We start from the raw sequence: 21,011 nt of genomic DNA, 5'->3' as shown, positions 1-21,011 counted from the left end.
AGAGACATTTGTAAAATGCACTCAATCAACTTTCAGAACTAAGAAAACATGGCCTTCTCCTAAACAACCTATTTATTTTTTTAATCTCAAAGGCACTTAGGATTTTGTTTTTTTTTTTAATTTTTATTTATTTATTTGAGAGGAGAGCGAGAGAGCAGGAGAGGGGGCAGGGGAGAGGCAGAGGGAGAAGCGGTCTCCCTGCTGAGCAGGTATCGGAGGGGCTTGATACCAGGACCTGAGATCATGACCTGAGCCAAAGGCAGACGCTCAACCAACTGAGCCACCCAGGCGCCCGGGGAACTTAGAATTTTGAATATACTTGTGTTCCCTTCTTTACTATGACTTCTGGGATGACTGGAGTCAAATTTGCAGTCCATCTTTAGTAATTGGCCAGGCAATTACTGCAGGCATTTTGTATAGTAATCTTACCCATGACTTCATCTTAATTCCTCTCCCCTTATTTTCCCATTTTCCCTGAGATCTTAGTCCAGTTTTAATGTTTTAGGGTATCTCTGCCTCACTTCCTTGGGGACTGTTGCAAACAAACACATACATAATACGAAAAAAATCCTCCTTAAGCTCAGGGTACAGATGTTTTAGCATATTTATGATTGCAGGGTTTTCTTAAAATTGAATGCATTACTAATATTTTATTTTTATTATTTTTTTAAAGATTTTATTTATTTGACAGAGAGAGAGAGCACAAGTAGGCAGAGTAGCAGGTAAAGGGAGAGGGAGAAGCAAGCTCTCCGCGGAGCAGGGAGCCCAACACGGGGCTTGATCCCAGAACCCTGGGATCATGACCTGAGAAGGCAGCCGCTTGACTGAGCCACCCACGCACCCCTCATTACTAATATTTTAACATCCCAACATTTCACATAAAAATCCAGATTTCTTATGTCTCTGGAAAAAATGTAACAAGTTCTTATCTCCCTGGGCCAGCATGCAAGTGGGATCAGTCCTGAGCAGCAACTGTGTTCTCCAAGGGTCACAGTTCTCACACAACCACTTTGCTCGTCTATTACCTGAGAGGCCTGGGGATGAGTTCAGAAAGAAAAACAAACCTCAGGATTCTGCAAACACACACACACTTTTTCTTTATCTATGAATCACTGGACCTCGCCTCTGCGCTAGGCCTAGTGGTAGGCGATTAAAGAGAAGCTGAGGTCAGTCCTGGCTGACTCATCAGGGCTCGAACCACCGCCACTAAATCAAGCCACAACCTCAACTGAACTATACAAAGTTAAGTTTTGAACCGACGGTGGAACGGTACTTGGTGTAGAGTATTTACTAAGGAATCTAAGCTAGGTTGCTCTAAATTAAACACTTGTCTAAGCAAACCACGGCCTGCGCAGAGGAGAAAGGGCAGGAAGACAAAGTCACGCCTGAGCTCTGACTTGAATCATAAGCAGCGGCGCTCCCAGACCAGCTGCACTCTCCGAGGATGTTCGCGTTTCCGGAGCAACCGCCAGGTCCCTCCCCCCCTCAGCTCCGCCCCCAGCAGTCTTTCCCGCCAAAGGCCGTTAAGCCGCAGAGCATTGTGGGACAAGGCTCAAGGCTAGGTTTCACCCAATGCTTTCAAGGCGCGGACTTGTTCTAAGAGACTCATTCCTGGAAAAATCGACTATCTCTTAAGACTCGTCAGGGATTAGTAACCCCTTTAACGAGGAATCTGTGTTTAATTTTTACCAAACGGCTGGTCATTTCACTTGCAAACCACTCCGTAAATCGGGAACGCGAGGAACTTTTTTTCTCCCTTCTCGCGGAGGGTCACGTCGCGCATGCGTGAGCGTACCTTTCGCAGCACCCGTTACGCTCTTGCGCGTGCGTACTGAGATCGAATAGCCGCTTCCTCCCGCTTCTCTTCCTCCCTCCCCCCATATCCGTGCGCCGAGCTGATAAAGGCGCCATTTTGGAGGGGCCGCGGGAGACGTGGTGTCGCTGCGGGCTCGCTCTGCCGTGCGCTAGGCTTGGTGGGAAGGCCTGTTCTCGAGTCCGCGCTTTTCGTCGCCGCCATGTCGGGAGGTGGTGTGATTCGTGGCCCGGCAGGGAACAACGATTGCCGCATCTACGTGGGTAACTTACCTCCAGACATCCGAACCAAGGACATTGAGGACGTGTTCTACAAATACGGTGCTATCCGCGACATCGATCTCAAGAATCGCCGCGGAGGACCGCCCTTCGCCTTCGTTGAGTTCGAGGACCCTCGGTGAGGGGCCCGGGGCTTGCCGCCTTGAGGCAATAAGTTGTAGTAGTTGGGGAAGGCCTTGATACAGAGAATGGGGAGGTGGGCTCTTAGGTTGGGGGTAAGACGCTATCGCCCATGCAGGAACCGAGTAAGGAGCCGAGTCGCTGTGGCTTCTCTGGTGGTTGGGCCCACGGACGTCCCCAGAGTGGACTCTCTCCGAGCGGGAAACTGAGGCGCCGAGGGCTGGTGTAGTGGTCGGGAGCCTGGCGTGCTTCTGGGTGGGGGAGGGGCCGTTCCTATTATGCGGCGCATGTGGGCTCTTCCACGCTGGTTGCGCATGTGCGGGGGCCGTTAGTTCCTGACTGAGTTAGCTGCCCCTCCCCGGCCTTATTCTTACACTTTTTGCTTTCTGTGATCACGCAGAGACGCGGAAGACGCGGTATATGGTCGCGACGGCTATGATTACGATGGATACCGTCTGCGGGTGGAGTTTCCTCGAAGCGGCCGTGGTACAGGCCGAGGCGGCGGCGGGGGTGGAGGTGGCGGGGCTCCCCGAGGCCGCTATGGCCCCCCATCCAGACGTTCTGAAAACAGAGTGGTTGTCTCCGGTGAGTTTACTGTTCGTGAGGGTTGTTGAGAAGGGACAGGAACCACTTTTAAGTTTTTCCTTGAGTGACCAGTTGTGACAAATGCAAGTTTTTGCGGTAGGTCTTAAATTACTTAAGTTTCTTGGGTGAGTCTAGTAAACAAGGATTAATGTAGTGGAGGTATACCAATACACTACTTACCGTTAAGTTGGGTACCTAGAACATGAAGATCTTTGCAGATAATTTTGGACTTTGGATTCCAGAATTTTAATGAACGGCTCTTTACCTAGGGTCTTGAATCTAATCATTTATTTCAAAGTAGTCTTTGTTCTAGTGTAAATTTTAAGTTTAATGTGAAATTTAGGGTGATTGGTATTGAAAAAATACTTTTTTAGGACTGCCTCCAAGTGGAAGCTGGCAGGATTTAAAGGATCACATGCGTGAAGCAGGTGATGTATGTTATGCTGATGTTTACCGAGATGGCACTGGTGTCGTGGAGTTTGTACGGAAAGAAGATATGACCTATGCAGTTCGAAAACTGGATAACACTAAGTTTAGATCTCATGAGGTAGGTTTTACACTTACTCTTTTCTTTGGCCAGAATTGGATACAGTGGTCTTAACAGTGGAATTTGAAGGTAAGATTCAGGCAAGGGTGTCCAAGTAAAGTACCAGATTCCTGGTTTTAGTTACGTTGTATTCGTTCAGCATGCCTGAAGACAGGTGAAAGCTTAGATCTTTCAATCGAAAGTTCTGTCTATTCAATAGGGAGAAACTGCCTACATCCGGGTTAAAGTTGATGGGCCCAGAAGTCCAAGTTATGGAAGATCACGATCTCGAAGCCGTAGTCGTAGCAGAAGCCGTAGCAGAAGCAACAGCAGGAGTCGCAGTTACTCCCCAAGGAGAAGCAGAGGATCACCACGCTATTCTCCCCGTCATAGCAGATCTCGCTCTCGTACATAAGATGATTGGTGACACTTTTTGTAGAACCCATGTTGTATACAGTTTTCCTTTACTCAGTACAATCTTTTCATTTTTTAATTCAAACTGTTTTGTTCAGAATGGGCTAAAGTGTTGAATTGCATTCTTGTGTAATATCCCCTTGCTCCTAACATCTACATTCCCCTCATGTCTGATAAATTGTATTTTAAGTGATGTCATAGACAGGATTGTTTAAATTTAGTTAACTCTCCATGCTCTTCAGACTGTGATATTGTGTAAATGTCTATTCTGCTCTGGTTTGTGTGAACTGGGATGTTGGGGGTGTTTGTGGTTATCTTACCTGGGGAAGTTCTTATGTTTATCTTGCTTTTCATGTGTCTTTCTGTAGACATATCTGAAGAGATGGATTAAGAATGCTTTGGATTAAGGATTGTGGAGCACATTTCAATCATTTTAGGATTGTCAAAAGGAGGATTGAGGAGGATCAGATCAATAATGGAGGCAATGGTATGACTCCAAGTGCTATTGTCACAGATGAAATTGGCAGTATTGACCTTATACTAAAAGGCAAGGGTTAAAAGTGATTATATATATATATATATACATCTACCTTAAAACACTTGCAAACATCTTATGCAGTTATCTTTAGCTGCAATTGCTTTGCTCTTTAAACCTTGGCAATTGTGGCAAAATTACATTGCCCATTTTGTAACAATTTATTTTGCTCCCTTCCCCCCTTTTTTGTTTTAATAGGGACTAATGTGGGAAGAACTGGCTAATTTGTCACAGTGCTTAGTTACAACTGTTAATGTGTGACCTGCTGTTGGTGTACATGTGGGTACAGGGTGTCTTTAATTCCAACCAGATAGAGTATAATATCAATACTGCTAAATCTGCATGTCCTCTGTGTGACTGATATAGCGTTGCTATTTCATTTTTTTAAGACAAAATGAAAGCAAAATAGAATTCCAGTGTATTGGTGTAGATAATCTAGTTGGGAATACTTTTAAGTCTCACCTTCCCCTTTAAACTAATACTCATAATTGACTCATGTTTAAAACACTTTAATTTACAAATTAAATTGCAGATGGGAGCACTAGGTTTAGTTTAGACTTAGGGTGGGTAGCAATACCAGTAAACTTCTCAACTACATAACTTTTTGCAACCACAAAACCTGTAATACGCTGTACAGTAACAAGTGTTGGCATTATCAGTTGAACTGTAAATATAAAATGCTTCTTCCAATTAGTCTCTATGATGATTAAGTTTCTAAAATTTATCTGAACACCATTCAGAAACTTGTTTTGGGGAATTTGATAGTTATTGATGTACATCTGTTAAACTGATGACAGACATAACTCATCATTCCCCAGAAACCTTTTTTGATTACAGTATCTAACATTTTGCCTCCTCTTTTTTGGTTTTGCTGGTTATAAAGGTTTGGATTGGAGAGGGCTCACTGGATCCCAATCCTTGGAGCTGGATCATTGGATTCAAATCATAATGTGGATAGGATAGGGAGGATGAATTACAAGGATTCATGGAGCGGGATCAGATTACCAGGAACATAGGAGTGGATTCCTGCCCCAACCAAACCGCATTCGTGTGGATTTTTTTTTTATTCAACTTAATTGGCTATTCCAAAGATTTTTTTTTTTCCTATTTTTGACGATTGGAGCCCTTAAGATGCACGATGGAATTGTGTTTTGCATTTTTTGGTAAAAGGAGCAAAGCGAGGACCTGGAGATAATACGCTGGAGCAATCTCCTTGGAAGGATTCAGCACGAGTAGATGGTAAACATTTAAAGGGGAAAGGGGGGGTTTGTTTAAAATAGTAAATCAGTAAGTCACTTCTAAATTTAAAGAACAAAATTGGAGTTGAAGAATAAGTAGGTTTCCAATTGGCTATTGCCGTTTTTCTTTGAAAAAAATAAACATTTTTTAAAAAACTATGCATGGTTGTCCTTTTTCCTCTTCATGTAAAATTTTAATTGGGTGACTAGTTTATCAGTTAATACTTTGATAAGATTCTGTTACGTGTTAGTAAATTAAAGGTTCTTGAAAGGTAATTTCTAATAAATGGCCATCTTATTAATTATAAGTCTTTTGGGGGAGATAAGGTAAGAATAAGGCAATTGTGTATATAATATGGTAAATGGGGGGTGGTCTAGTTCTGAAAGATAATCTCCCGTACTTTGATAAAAGTGATTAAATTTTATAGATGTTTATTTTTTGGTGATCATCTAGACAACATAGGCTTTTGTGCAGAATTGGGTAGTGACCAGTTAATGTTAACTTGGGGATAGCCTTTGAGATTTTCAAGCTTTTCTCAAAAATTGGTAAGTATTAAATGTTAAATTCACAGATTAGAGCTCTTAACACAAATGACATTTTTTCTGAAATGTGAATAATACACTAGAATTTTAACTGCTTATTGTTAATAAAAAGCTGGGCTTTCTTTAGAATTTTGCCTTGCAAATCCTCAACCATAAGATTATTCTGTGTCCAAAACATACCAAAGCAGTGATTTATATCTTAGTCTGCTAGTTCTTGTATCTTTTTATTTGATAGCCCCTCGGTGCTAAATTTTCAATGAGTTGGGGGAGGAGATTTTTACTTAAAATCCCTAATCTTTTTCTTTTGATTTCCTCATAGCTAGTCAAAACCATCAAAACACTTTTTTCTGCACTCAAAAGAAATAACTAAGTCTTAACATTTGCCTTGGATGCTAATCAGAGCTGGAAGCTGAATTTAAGACCACTATGCAGGTGACATAATTTGAAACCTAGGGAAAACTAGACATAATCTTGGGAATAGAAGAAATGGGCCCCAGTAGATAAGGGCACATTTGCATAAGGGCACCCAATCAAAACATTTTGATGGACCTTGTGGAATGTAAGGAGGAAGAGAAGGGACATTTAAGTTCAAAACTAAGATTCCACTTACAAGTAAAGAACTGGTTTAGATAAGGAAGTTTGTAGTTTTTATGCAAGAATTGAAAATACAATGTTCAAGAAGTGGAAAGATTTTTACTAATTAAAGCCATTTCATGTATAGAATATAAGTACTTTTTAAACTAATTTTGGAAAGGTTAATGTGAGCTAGACTTAAGCTTGTGTTCATTTTGCCTTCACTGAAGATTGAGAGCATTTAAGCTAAGTTGAAAGCTGTGTTCTACTAAAAACTTAGTAGTCCAAATCTCAGAATTGAAGTGAGTTAGAAAATATCTGATAATAGGCTGTCTGAAGATTAGAGGACTTGGCTACATATTTATAGAAGGTAGATGGGCACTGGACCAGACAGCAAAAAGCTGTGAGGGCAGATGCAGACTTTTTTCAGTCTTAGGAAATGGGCCTTAAACCTCTATCCATTTTGGCAGCTGTTAGAAGGGTGTTGCACTGTTTTGGAACCAAAAAAGTAGCCCTGAATTGTTCCCTTTTTCTCCCTATTTATGTCCCCTTAGAATAGTGTAGGGAGCCTATAATTAGCTTGTTATTTTCTAACCAAGGAAAAACTTTTAAGAAGCAATTATTTTTCATAACGTCAGATTGAATAACCCATCTTGCTGTTCAGCCCACATCCTTCTGGAAACAAAAGGTAAGAAACCCATTTTCTGATTCCTAATTGTTTGGGATCTGAATTTTATTTTTAAAATTTGTTTAATTTTTTTAAAATACTGTATGAACAGATTTTCCTTGTTAAAAATGTTTTTCCCCTTAAGTTTAATATCTTCATAAATTGCTCCTGTGTCCACTTATTGTAGTGTTTTAAGTTTGGTATGATTCTAGAATTTCAGCTTTCTCCATTTTATCTTTGAAACCTCTTGCTCATTAGGACTGATGTGTGTTTTCAAGTTTCTGTGCAGATGAATTTCTCAATGTGTCTTTTCACTTTGTATATGAAGTTGTACTGAAATATAAATTAAGTTCTATGTATGTATTTACCGTAAATAGTATTAAAAAGAGACTATTAGGCTGAAGTTCTGTTGTAACAACCAGTCTGGTTTCATTTAGTTCCATCCCAGTATGAAGATTTCAAAGGCAGAAAACCGGTTCACAATCTCTTATCCAAAAAATTCTGAGAACTTTGTTGTTGAATGTGAAACCTGACCAGAATTGATGCCCTCATTTTGCACTTATTGGGACTGCACAGTCTTCTGCAGAAATACTGAGGTTTCGTTACCCCCTTGCCATAGGCTTTGCTGGGGGTGTTAGATGATAGAGTCTATATATATACACCATACTTTATTTTATTATATGAAGTGTGAATGGCTCTGAATTTCAAATACACCTGCCCCCTTGAGTTTGGATAAGAGATTATAGAACTCTTACAGAATATAGGGCTAAGGTTCATGTGAGTGAAAACCTGTTAAGTGTGGATCTTTTCTTAATGGAGATCTAAGTTTCCGGTCTTTTTAGGCTGAAGCAGCCACGAGAAAAAAGGTATGACCCACATTTCTTTATATTCTGTTGCTATAGTGGACTCACAGTTGTACTCCACTGAAGGAAATACTCTTACCATTCTAGTGTATGTAGTGGTATATTCAATTCTTGGGGGTAATTTTTTTTCAATACAGGAATATTGATCAATATAAGAGAAGCTGAGATTGGCATGAATTGATGCAATTATAAGGGAACATCCCGAGTAAATAATCCTGGCAAAAATTTGCTTTTTAAATAGAGGCCCAAGAAGTTGCAGTTATACTTAAACCAGCACTTATTCCTGTGATTGAGGACTTTGGGGATGCATCTTGATAACTTCAAAAGCTATACCTGAAGGTGGTGGTGATTTCTGTAGGAATCAGGGAATTTTTCTATTAAATCACTTGGTGCTTCTGTAGTACCCCCCAAAAAATAGCCTTTTCATGTAGAAGTTAATAGGCAGAAATAACCTCATAGTAAACATTTTAATAAGTTCCTTCAGCTGGATTATTGGGGAGAGAAAATTTATGCATAGCCTTTGCATAAGGAGTTGCTGTTTTAGACAGGTGTACAAAACAACAGATGAAATAATACTTAAGATCTTGAGTTCAGATTCTGGGTGTCTTTATCTCGTAAGTACAAAGGAGTTAACGTTGAACCAAGTTAAATGTCTTAACTCCTGCTACCTTGTGACTTAGTCTATCAACTGTTGATAGAACTATCAACGTGAAGGTAGTAGAAATTGAGAACCTCTAGAATGCTGTACTCTTCACCAAATACAAGCAAGACAACTTAAAGGGATGCCAAATGGCTAGTAAGTTTTGTTTTTGCTTTTTCAACCATGGTCTGTTCTCCCCTGTTGGATTAAATGCTAGGGAAAACCTTGTAGCCACTAGAGGGAGCTATTATATAAAGTAAACCAGGAGAGTATCTCTATTGCAAAGAATCCCTAAAAGGAAGGTGGAAACCAACTATCCTAGTTCTGTCAGCTCCAAAGTTAGGTGGGGTTTTTAGGGTGGGTAAGTTTTCTTCCTGTAATTTAACCTGTGCCTTCTCATCTGTTGAGTAAGGATCCATTTAGGTCTTGAACAGAGCTTTATTAGCACTGAACCTCTAAAGAAAAATAAGTTCAGGGACATAGGAGAAAATACTGAAGACGTGAATCTGCTTGTTTTTCTGCCTCCCCTGTACACCTACAGGTATGGATCAGTGAGGCCAGAAGTGTAAGAATTGGGTACAGGAGTACATGTGTGCTGCAAATGGCAATCTAGGCATAAAATTGATCTCAGGAAAAACAAACATACTTTCAGAGATCTTTGTCATTTTTATGGCATGAAACATTTCTGGAATCTTCTCAGCATTACTAAAATACTTAATGAGTGTTAGTTAAAACCCTGCTTAAGTTGACTGTGTTTGTATTTTTGTTTTCTAGGCCTTGCATAACTAGGCACAGTATCTTGTGATCAGAAAGCCCATGCGCATAGTTTTCTTGTCATGTTAATGTCATTTTATATTAAGACTGAAATTTTGGGGGAATTAACACGAGCATTTGTCACTTCCATCATCCCCTTCCCTATGACCTTACATTGGCAAAAAATGTAAAGGACAGAAACTTCCCTCCTGTTTAAGAATACCATTGAAGTTTCTTAGGCCCACTTGATCTAATTTCATCAAGAAAATGGTATGGTAGTGTTCTCCCTAAAACATTAATGTTAGAAACTTGGCTGCTTTGAAGAATAAGATACTAAAAGCAAATAAAAGTATTTTCCGGGAGAAGAAAATCAAGGTCACACAGTAGAGCTTGTCGGCCCGCTTGACATTTTCTGTGGCAAGTGAGGCCACAGAAGGTGGTTGCTGACTAGCAGGCTTGGTGCAAGTTGGATTGAGAATGCTCTAGACTGGTAATTTCCTATCCTTAATCCTAAGAATGTTAGCTATGAGGTCTCCTTAATTTAACTTGTGAAGAGACACTCTAAAACCAAAATTGGACAATTGAAAATCCAGCATTCCCTTTGTAAGAGAAAAAGGCTAAACTTGGAGATGTAAAGTGCCAGGGGCATGGCAGAATTGTGTCCTGAGTTGCTGAATATTAGGGGAGCCTTAACAACTGAAGTTTGGGATAAGCTTTCAAATTGCAGCAATAATGGTTTAAAACAGGAAGAGACTGCTGCATCTGGTAAACAGAAAACCTACAGCCTCTAAATACGACTTGGAAGTCCTGGGCTGAATCTCTTCTGCCCTTAAAGTGGCTGGCTTAGAAATGGGACTTCTACCATCTACTATATGGTCAGTGAATGCCAAGTGTGGTTAGAAATTCATTAATATCTTCATCCCAAACCCCAGCTGTCCACCAGCTAACTGTTGGCTAGGGTAATTTTTTTTTTTTAATGAAAAATTACGTTCTCACTTTCTACTATAGTTACTTGAAACCTCAATGCTTGGAGGTTATTCTTAAAAATATGGCAGCTGAGCCCTTTAGAAACCTAGCCCCTAGCCTACTTCTGTAATCTCATTTCTAGCCCTCCCCCTGATAAACTTCATATCCCAGGACTTGACATTCTCCAGCATTTCTTATATTTGGTCCTACTGTTTCTCCTGCAATGCTTCTGTCTGCTCATTTAGAGAAGTATAACTTGAACACTGGATAGTACCTCAAAAATCACCTCCTGGAAACTTAATACCTATCATACAGACAGAATCATTACTTTGTGTGTGGACATAGACTCGTGTATTTTCCTCTAGTATAGCCATGTCACTTAGCTTGCTTACACTATCCAGCCATCTACTTCAACTTTCTTGCATCATGAATTTTTATTTTCTGAGGAACCAAAACAGTGTCTGGCACAATAGTCACTATAAGAACTCACTTAAGAGAAAAAGCACTATTGGTTCTTCCTCTGTTCGCAGAGTATTGCTACTGTATTTTAAAACTGCCATTCTGCCTTGATTACCAGTGAGTTGTTATGTATCTGTCTTTTCTAACAGGTCGTAATCTTTCTTCCTCCCCCTTCCAGGTACATAGCACAAAATAGCTATGCACTGAATAGACACTCAAGATAATTATTCAATTGCTATGGAAGAGAAACCTAGAGATTTGAATTATTTCCCGTTCTGAATATCTTGAATAAGTAACCAGTAAATATAGGTCTAAATTTCTTTTGTGTCTAAGTTGGGAATAAATCTTTAATTGATATTTGTTGTGTAGTAGTAGAAGTTAAATATTTGTATGTAACATTAAAATATCATTTTCCATTCTCTGACCTCCTGGAGTGTTTCTAGTTATTTTTGGAGACTTTTTTTTTTTTAAAGGAATTTGAATTAATAAATCGAGTGACGTCCACCTTTTAAGACGTGAAATGTTGATTAGCAGTACAGCAAGCACACTACAACAAAGAAAACTAAAAATGGCTCCTTTGTCCTCTAAAACTAGGTACTGAACTTGCACCAAGGTCATAGTTAAGTTCTATGACTTTATTTTTTTAAGACTTTATTTGACAGACACAGAGAGGGAATGCAAGCAGGGGGAGTGGGAGAGGGAGAAGCAGGCTTCCCGCGGAGCAGGGAGTCCAATGCGGAGCTCGATCCCAGGATCCCGGGATCATGACCCGAGCCGAAGGCAGATGCTTAATAACTGAACCACCCAGGCACCCCCTAAGTTCTATGATTTTCTGTAACCAGTTCTTAGCCACAGTACCATACATTGTATCTATGACTTGAACTATAGTTTTATTTGCCACATCGAAATGCTGTTTAGTTTTGTGTTCCATCTCCATTTGCCATACCAGCATACTTACCTGTGTACCCAGATTCATTACTGAAGTGGTTTCACAGACTCTAATATCCATCCTGGCCATCAAGTCTGATCTTCCTAAAACATGTCAACTCCCCTAATACAAATCAACAATGGGTTATAGTCTGCCTTTCCAACTTACCACTATTCTCAATCACATCTAACCTTGCTCTGGTTGGTCTGGTAAATACTGACCATGCTTGTTTTTGCTTCTGTGTGTTTATAGACATTTCTCTTTCTGTCCTCTCACTTAGCAGTTACCCTGAAGCTTCAAATCCTGATCAACTTCAGTTAAGCTTAATTCCTGAAACTAAAAAGTAAACTTCTAAGCCCGTATAACAGCTCTCTTCTCTGAGGCATTTAATTTCAGAATCTTTATTACTGTTGAAAGTTTTGTGTTAGTTTTTCCTGCCCAGTGAGGTTTGTGTAGTATTTGTATCTCCCATTCAGCCAAATGCAGCGCTGACAGTTTAATAAATGTGAAGAGATGGAAAGAACTTTTACTCCTTAAAAGCATCACAATAGGACCCTGTTCCACAAACTTCTGGGTAACTGGGTGGATTATTGGAGAAAACAATGGTAATCTTAATACTGCATCAAATAATCCCTCCTCAGATGTGATGCTAGGAAATCAAGTTTAAATGCCAGCCTAAGGGTGCCTGGGTGGCTTAAGTCTGGTTGAGTGGTTGAGCATCCGACTCTTGGTTTCAGCTCAGGTCGTGATACCTGGGTTGTGAGGTTGGGCTCTGTGCTCAGCCCAGAGTCCACTTGGGATTCTTTCCCCCTCCTCCGCTGCCCTCTCAAAAGAAATGCTAGCATAAGCCATGTATAATGGGGGAAGTAAATGTCCCAAAGATCAGTCTTGGAAAGTCAAGAAGAAAGTTGGTCTTTTGCAAGCTGTGCATACTTTTTGAGTATTGATCACCAAGAATTGGTGCTGTTAGGTCTAAGAGTAGAGTGGTTCCCTCTTGCTTCCTCCTCTGTGTCCTATTTACATCATTCTTAAGCATGATTCTCAACAGAAGAATCCTTAAATTACTTCCAAATCTAGTGGTCATACCTCTGAGAATTCCTGCAGATTTGGGGATTGGATTATTTTGGTTCTTTGTTAGTGAAGACATGGGACACTCTGGTGGCATCATAGGTGAAGGCATTGATAGGTGAAGATTAATACAGAGTTTAGAAAAGGGGTAGTGTATTTCCTTGGTTTGGGAGTCAGTGAATGTGACTCCAGGACTCTGACCCTGGTTACTTAATTGTCTCAAAGCCAAGAGACTCAACAGACCTTCCCCCACACACATACCCTACAAGCATCCCCATTTCTTTTGTCTCTAATTCTTCCACCCCTTCATGGTCAGCTAAAGGCTTAAACATTCTTGGACTAATTGCACTATATTTCTGATTTGCTTTTCTTCATGTTTATATAGGGTCGTGTATAATGTATGTATTTGCATATTGTATAGTTTTCATGTATATGTGTTTTGCTTCCCCTGGGTACATGGTAAACTCTGAGAACAAGCACTGTGTTAACTTTATGACACTTATTCCAAGATGGCTGGTATGCTAATGTATACCTTAATGTTTATGAATAAATATGTTCATGAAATCTTAGGTGCATTGCATAGCCTAGATAAAATAATATGGTCCTCCAAACATTGGGCTTATTTCCAAAGTCGTGGCTTCAAGGGTTCATGCCCTTGCTACTTCTTTTTATGGAAAGTTTTAAGGGAAAAACGCAAGGGCATAAGACAAATACCTTATTCTCAAGGAAAGTGGTAGCCAACGTCCATGAAATAACATTCATTTTAATGCTCGGCTGGTATTAGCCTCACTTTGCAGTTTGAGGAAATAGGTTCAAAGATGTGAAGGTGACGGGCCCAGAACTTGAATCCTTGTGACAGATTTATTACTGTTCTTTTTTAAAAGCCAACCTTTTACAGCAGGGCGGTTTATAGGGGCAAGTTAAATCTTTGACTCGTGAACATCACCTGTAATATCCACCTGATGCCACCAGGGTGTCCCATGGTGCTGTCTTTTATCGTGTTCCTACCCCGGTTGTTGGGGGCTGTTCTGAAGGAGTTCATTTAGACTCAGTGGCTGAGGCCCAGAGCTCAGCAGCAAGAAAGTGGGGTGTTCAGCTCCCTGACTTTCTAGTATGCAGTACTGAGCCAGCATCAGAGATGCCCTTGCCCTCTTTTAACCCCTCCAGCCAGGCTGGCCTCACAGGACAGCAGGGCCTGGCTAGCAACTCTTAAGTAGGCAACAGCCCCACAAAGGAGAGTAGCTTAGAAAAGACCCCATATACGGGTAAATGTCTATAAACATATGCATTTGTTCCAGTAGCTGAGTACACACAAATTTATAGTAGTAAAATAGATCCACGAGAAAGATTGAATTGTTTTTACTTACCACTCTAGGTAGAAGAATTTTAAAAGACAATGTGTGAATTCCCACTCTTCAGTTTGCAGTAAAAATCTGCGTTACACTTAGTCCTGAGTGTACAACCCCTTAGGCTTGAGTTTTGATACTCAGCAATCCTACATGATAATCTTTGGTGTCAAAACTGTCACGTGGGAACTAATGAGGTGAAGTCTCCTACTTAGTATTAAAGAGCACAATACCCTCTTAATTTTTTTTTTTCTTCCAGCGCTCTTTAAGCACTTTGTCTTAACTAGTCTATAATTCTCAAGTTTTGGTTTCTCTACTTGAAGAGATCCTTAAAGTATCCCCAGTGACTAGTACGGTTCCAGGCATTTTAATACAGGTGTTCAATAAATACTTGCATACTGAAATAGCGAAGCCTGCACAATAGTTACAGGATAGTTAAACATATGAAGCATTTCTGTAAGGAAGAGAGTCTACATTAGGGATAGGGAGGTCTTTGATTTGTCCTTAAGATGATTAGAAGCCATTATGAACTGGGGAAGTAGTCCCTGGGGTGTCCTGACTGGCCTTTCGAAATCTGAAATACGTTTTTCTGGGTTGGAATTAGCACAGCCTGAATTTGACTTTACCCATGCAATATCTAAGACTGGGTGTTCACCAGGGCTCTTAAGAGCCACCAGGATAGACTTCCTAAATTAGAGTAAATGTTACTGATGGGAGATGTTGGATTGGTGGTGCCCTTTCCCCTTTCTGCTCCCTGCCTACACAGGTGTGTTGCCCTTCTCAAATTCCCGTGGTTTTTCAGGAAGTAACTGGAATAAATCCTAAACCTACCTATAGTAGTCCAGCATCCTTTTCAATTTTCTCATCTCTTTAGTGAGAGAGCTAATCACAGATTATAGTACCAATTTAGACCCTTCCATGTGCTTTGCTTAAGTGATTAGAGTAACTATCTGAGCTAAATTAAATCTATCAAACGGGGGCTTTCTCAGCCTTCATGAATTTTGCTGAGTGTACTATGTAAGGGACTGGATGAATGACAGTAGGAATAAAGGTTATCAGTTCCAATGCAGATGGTTCTAATGTCCTTGCGAAGCATCACTGAGGGATTTTTTCATCCCATATTATGAATCTAGTTCTAATAGATTGGTCTGAAGACCCTCTTCCATATGTGAAGAGTAAGTATATTATGCCTTTACTATCTAAAGTGCAAACTACTAAAGGCAGAAATAATGTGTATCTTAGAATGCCTGTTTCTGGGATTACCTTACACCCAGTGCTCAGGCAGCATTTTCACGGTTTGGATTGACTACTTGCCATCTGCTCCCCTGAGTATTCACTGCTGAATGACAGGAGAGAAAGTGAAAGGAAAGGTGCAGTGGGAGAGGAAGCTGGAAAAATAAGAGGAAACAACTGGGAGCTGAGGGGGGCCACTTAATGTTAGGTCAGTAAAACAAAAAGCAGAGGACAGGGTCAGGCTTTGGGGGTAGAGGGCTAATGTATTTCTGTGAACTAGTTGAGGAGAGCCTTGTATGCTTTGTTTAAAAGACTAAAGTTACTTCAGAAGAAAAGTCTAGAATCTGACCCATCGTCCCTGTTTACCATAGTAAATCATTCAAGTCAAAATCAACACTGTCCTCTAGGAATTCTGGTCTTTGTTCTTCAATTCTAGGAAAGAGCTTCCTGCCGCTGCTCCCGCAGTCAAGGGTGCGATGCTTCCAGTAGTGTTTGTGGATAGCTGGTAAGCTTGATGTTTTATTCACAGCTTCAGGGGTAAATGCTGAGTACAGCTGTTGTCCCTATGTTGAGCTTTAACAGCTTGTCAGGTTCCTGCACCTGCTTTTATGCCTGGGCCCAGTGACTGAACTTTAGGCAGTGTCTAGTTCAGAGACTTCTCAGGGTCAAGAAACATCTTTAAAGGAGTGAATTCCCTCCCCTGTGTAGCCTTAGTCAGATTTTATGCGGTTCTGGCCTTGTGTTGCCATCTTTTGGCATTGCTTTCTAGAACAGAGCAGCCTTCCTAAAGCTTAGTCTAGATAGTCTTGTGATGTCTTATCTGTGTCTTCGGTCATCACTGCTCACTTCCATCACACGGGGAACATAATGCATCAGTTCCTCAACACCTGTTTCGTTATTCTGTTCCCTTTCTTACTAGGAATGGAGGGATCCTCAGCAGAACATCAAATTGACCTGATGAGCCTTTTCCTTAATTCTAGGCCCATGAAAGGGAGAGGGAGGATTAATAACTCAGAAAGAGGGAACCATAAAATCCGCATATACTAATACGCCAACTCTTAGATTTTAAGAAACAAAATCCTTCCTGAACTCTGGACTACCCCTAAATCTGGTGTGAAGAAATTACTAAAGAGGTGTATCTATTGGGGTTTGGGTAGAGAATATTCACTTGATTTATGTTTTTGCTCTGCCCCTCCTCTTCACAACATTTGGATGGGCACTAACAAGTAGTAATCTTTGCAAATGAATGGTTTTTCTGATAATGCAGATGGGTAGCACAATTCTGTTCAGTGTCATTACATCCTTTCAACCAGAGGAATGTGCTTGGGGTGGAGGCTAGAGCCACTGAAAAAGAGGTTTATCTCTGTACCAGAATAACTTCACGTAAGGATTTAATTTATGTTTTTAATATTAGCATGATGTAACTGAGCTAAGCTTTTTAGTCTGGTTCAGGCCCACCAAGTTTGTGTGACTTGTTAGGTATCAATTTTTTTTCAAGCTTAGCCATTACCCTGAGCTTGGGGCATCTGAGGGCAGGGAGGAACAGGTGGCTAAAGGAGAAATGTTGGTGCCTGAGAGTACGTTTTCCAGTTGTATTGAATTTCTTACTTGGTGTATTTTTGACCTGTCTTAGTTTCTTTCCTTCTGTGTCCTATGCTATTTTGCTTGCTATTTGTTAGATGTCCTCTGTCAGCCATTCAGGAGTTATAAAATGGAAGTTAGTATTTCTACTCAAATGCTTTGTGGATAGAACCGATAGGTTTAGCATTGATTTCTGGTAGCTTCTTTCTAGTAGAGGAGTTAAAGTGATAAATGCGTTTCCATGGCTTTGGACTTGTTTTTGGCACCTTAGGTATGTGACCCTTCTTAGAAGCTGTTTTAGGGGTGCCTGGGTAGCTCAGTTGGTTGAACCTACTTGAAAGAAAGAGAAAAAGGGAAAGAATTGTGTTTTAAACCCTCAACTACTAGTTGAACTAAATGTCTACCAGGAAGATGGGTAGATTTGCTTCCTGTACTTTTGTTCTCTGTGACTGTCCAGCTGTCAAGGAACTTAAATAGGTATTCAGAAAAAAAATTCTCCATTGTTTCCCCTTCCTCACCTTACCAGTTAAAGCAGAAATAACTAGTGATGACACTTTAGGTGGTAGAATTGAAACACAAACCCAACATCTGACCACATGGGCCACAGGTAATTGGTTTAAGCCCTTAGTGTGGTTATGAAGTTGGGGTGGACTGCAGGGGGGGTGAGGAGATTACTTCTGCTTTCCTCCCAGAAGCTTCCCTGGGTGGTGGTGTTTTTGTTTTGATTGGGGGGACAGGGGGGTGTTCCCTTTGGTAAAATGTACTTCCTTTCCTCCCTGATTGCATTGAGGCTGGTAATGAAGGGTAACATTTCTCTCTGGTCGTTGTTTTTTTTTTCCTTTTTTTTTTTTTTTGTATTTGCAAATATTGCATTCTTGGTTTTTACTAGTAGATTGGTTCATTGTCAGTTCTAGCTTTTTTTGCATGAAGATTTAGTCCATTAACTTGCCAGATTTGAAGGCTCTTCTAACTTCTTTGAAGTAGATCTTCCCTGCTGAAAGTTTTGGATTTGATTTGTTTTCAGTTTGTTGAGGAGTCTTGCTTGGGGACAGGTAATTGACAACAGCAGAGATGTTTTCTGTTCCTAGGATTCTAAATCTAATTATAATCCTTAGTACTCACAGATTTTAAAATCCTCTCCAAAATAGGAAGGAAATATCCTGTTGCTTTCTAATGTTTGCTAAAACTTGCCTTTGAAGAGCTGATCATTTTTTTTTTAAGTATTTAAGTAATCTCTACACACAATGTGGGGCTTGAACTCACGACCCCAAGATTAATAAGAGTCGCATGTTCTTGGACTGAGTCTGCCAGGCACCCCTAGAAGAGCTGATCTTAACAGGCATCGTCCTTTGTCTTATTAACCTTCTGACCATTTACCTTAGGGCTCTTTGGAAGAGGTGTGGGGGTGGGGGATGCTTTGGTGGCTCAGTGGGTTGTTTGACTCTTGGTTTCTGCTCAGGTCATTGTTTCCAGGTCTTGGGATAGAGCCCCATCAGCTCCCTTCTCAGAGGGGAGTATGCTCAGGATTCTCCATCTCCCCAACCCCACCCCCCACCAACCCCCACACAGGGCTCCTGCACACGGTGACTCTCTAAATCTTTAAAAAAAAAAAAAAAGCGGGGGGGGGGATGAGGCATGGTAAAAAATACTGGTCACTTTGAAAGAGAGAGGAATAATTAACTGGCTCAGTTATGCGCCGTTCCCAGCCCCAAAGTTAATCTAGAACCACTAAATAGCACCAAAAAATATTTACTTAGCACTTGTTATATTACAGGAAATGTTCTAAGCATTTTACATACATTACTCATTTAATTCACAAGTCACCCCTGTGAGATAGGTACTTATTTTGTCCTCATTTTCCAGATGAGGAAATGAGACCCTGAGGTTAAGTGACAGGTTATACAAGCTGGGGCAGAGGAGATGGGAAAGAGGAACCTGAACAAGATGGGGAGGGGATCTGAGTTTTATTTGGGTGGATATAGGCACACTTTTTTTTTTCTTAGGCACCAGATTTTCAGTTCTCATATCCGAAGGTAACACCATTGATTCAACCACTGAAAGTTGTTTACAATAATCAGGATGAATTTACTGTCTTTAGACATCACTAGTCTTTTGACTGGACCCCAGTATGGTCTATGGAAGCTGGCTTGTGAAGGGACTCATTTGTTTGTAGTTAAGGATATTGACTGTCCTAAGGGTAGAAATGCCCCTTCTAAGGCTGGAGTCTTTGATCTTACTGGTTTCATTATATTCCTCAGAACATTTGGAGCTGATTATTTTTGAGTAATTGTTCCAAACTTTTAGATATTTTCCCATTGGAAAGTATCCTAAGGTTTAAAATTCCATCTAAATTTAAAAGTTACTAAATTTTCTTTTTAAGAGAGAGTTTGGGGAACAATCAGGAATTCTGGTTTCCTTTCATGGATAGAGAGAAAATTAGCCATTTTCCTCAAGAAAAGTGACACTTCTGAATCCCAGCTCTGGACTGTTTTCACTTGACCTCTACTTCCTGTTAGTGGGAAAACCCCTCTCCAGAGGTGCTGGGAGAAGATTGCTGGAGAAGGGTTTCTAGATCCCAGAATAAGAAGTTCAAGAGAGTCCAATTGTCATTAGGATAATGGTCTTCATAAGTACTAGTTTTCATTATCCTTAAGCTTCATTTTCAACACAATTTGAAAGGCAGCAAAGTAGGAGAGGCTAAACTGGGGAGGAAGAAAACTTGGTAGTTGAATTACATAGACCTTGAAGTGAATGTGTGTGCAAGAAGCAGAGACTTGGATTCACTGAATGAAAATGAAATAACAGGCAGTGTCCAAGGTCGGAACAAAGGTTTTAGTTTACCTAGTTAATTCCTTAGTTTTACATCTTAGTTCACTCCTTATCTTGCATGTGCATATAAACCTAAAACATTTTTTCTCCCCAAAGAGAGGAATGGACATTTTTATCGGAGACCTAGGGGCCACTGTAGCAGCTTAGCTGAGGGATGTGTGAGAAACACATTTCATCATTTTCTGTCCCCTCCTGTCTTAGGCTGACCTGGTCCTTGATGTGCTACCTGCTTCTGCTACTGATCCATACTGCAGAACTTCTCATTCATCCCCAAGGCCTCCAAGCAATGTCCAATAGGGAATCGACTCTAAAAGGAACCAGACCAACGTTTCCAGCCCCTTCATTCTGGTGACTGAGGGAAGGAAACAGTGGGAGGGGTTATACATGTGTAGTGGATAGAAGGGAAACACAGACTGTCAGATTACTATATCTCTTTAGTTTCTTTTACGAATAGAATTCTGCAACCGTATTATTTCTATTGTGTAAGTATAGGGGAAGTTCAAGATGGTGACCTTGATTAGAATGTGTCCGGAGAGGAATAAATGGAGTGTCTGAGATAAGAGACAGTTGGTTATGAAAGATGTTGAAGTCTTGAAATAATGTGACCATCTGAGGAATTTTTTTAAGCCAGGGTTTATAAAAATATCACTGATACAGCCTGCCCCCTCATTTCCCGCCACAGGAGACTTCTTGGACTTGAGACACTTGTTTAATAATAGCTTGTCTCTGATATTCCCAGTAGCTACCTCCCTGTGAGGAAAGGATAGCAAACGTTCAGGACATCATCATACAAAGTTCCAGTAGCAGTGACACCTACGCGGAAGACTTGGAACTGCAAACAGAGGCTGGGGTCACCTCAGTGACATCTGACGCCGTCCAACCACAAGTTTGATTTTTGTTTTGTGGGGTGAGGGAGCAGACTGTACTAAAGGACTAAAATGATTTCTTGTCTATACTTTCTCGCTTGTTTTTATTTTTTAAATTTTTTTGGCGGGAGAGAGGGATGTTCGGGTAAAATTTCATATCCTATCTGGAGTTAAGGGGAGGATGGGA

General features: G+C 40.6%; 1 protein-coding gene across 8 annotated transcripts; it reads left to right on the top strand.

Moving 5' to 3' along the window:
• Positions 1 to 1,879: 1,879 nt before the first annotated feature.
• SRSF1 (serine and arginine rich splicing factor 1) lies at positions 1,880 to 20,913 on the top strand. 8 transcript variants are annotated; one of them, XM_088028342.1, is made up of 6 exons: positions 1,880 to 2,209; positions 2,612 to 2,796; positions 3,171 to 3,343; positions 3,543 to 4,223; positions 5,155 to 16,053; positions 20,160 to 20,913. In XM_088028342.1, the coding sequence occupies exons 1-4, from the start codon at positions 2,016 to 2,018 to the stop codon at positions 3,735 to 3,737; spliced, it is 747 nt and encodes a 248-aa protein (XP_087884468.1). In that variant the 5' UTR covers positions 1,880 to 2,015; the 3' UTR covers positions 3,738 to 4,223; positions 5,155 to 16,053; positions 20,160 to 20,913. The 8 variants fall into 8 exon arrangements, with proteins under 8 accessions (XP_087884468.1, XP_027948779.1, XP_087884466.1 ...); XM_028092978.2 differs by having other exon boundaries at positions 3,543 to 6,484; positions 7,264 to 16,053; XM_088028340.1 differs by having other exon boundaries at positions 3,543 to 7,313; positions 15,985 to 16,053.
• Positions 20,914 to 21,011: the final 98 nt, after the last annotated feature.

This window comes from Eumetopias jubatus, unplaced genomic scaffold, assembly GCF_037043125.1.
Source record: "Eumetopias jubatus isolate StellerSeaLion01/CBP00866 unplaced genomic scaffold, mEumJub1_p1.0 scaffold_10, whole genome shotgun sequence".
Classification (NCBI taxonomy): domain Eukaryota; kingdom Metazoa; phylum Chordata; class Mammalia; order Carnivora; family Otariidae; genus Eumetopias; species Eumetopias jubatus.
The sequence above is the reverse complement of the archived record's forward strand: the minus strand, read 5'-3'. Positions and strand labels throughout refer to the sequence as shown.

Excerpts from the sequence above, each read along its gene's own strand:
- SRSF1 (XM_088028342.1), top strand. The coding sequence starts at position 2,016 with ATGTCGGGAGGTGGTGTGATTCGTGGCCCGGCAGGGAACAACGATTGC. Across the intron at positions 2,210-2,611 it reads GTTGAGTTCGAGGACCCTCG|AGACGCGGAAGACGCGGTAT; the intron begins GTGAGGGGCCCG and ends GTGATCACGCAG. Across the intron at positions 2,797-3,170 it reads AAACAGAGTGGTTGTCTCCG|GACTGCCTCCAAGTGGAAGC; the intron begins GTGAGTTTACTG and ends ATACTTTTTTAG.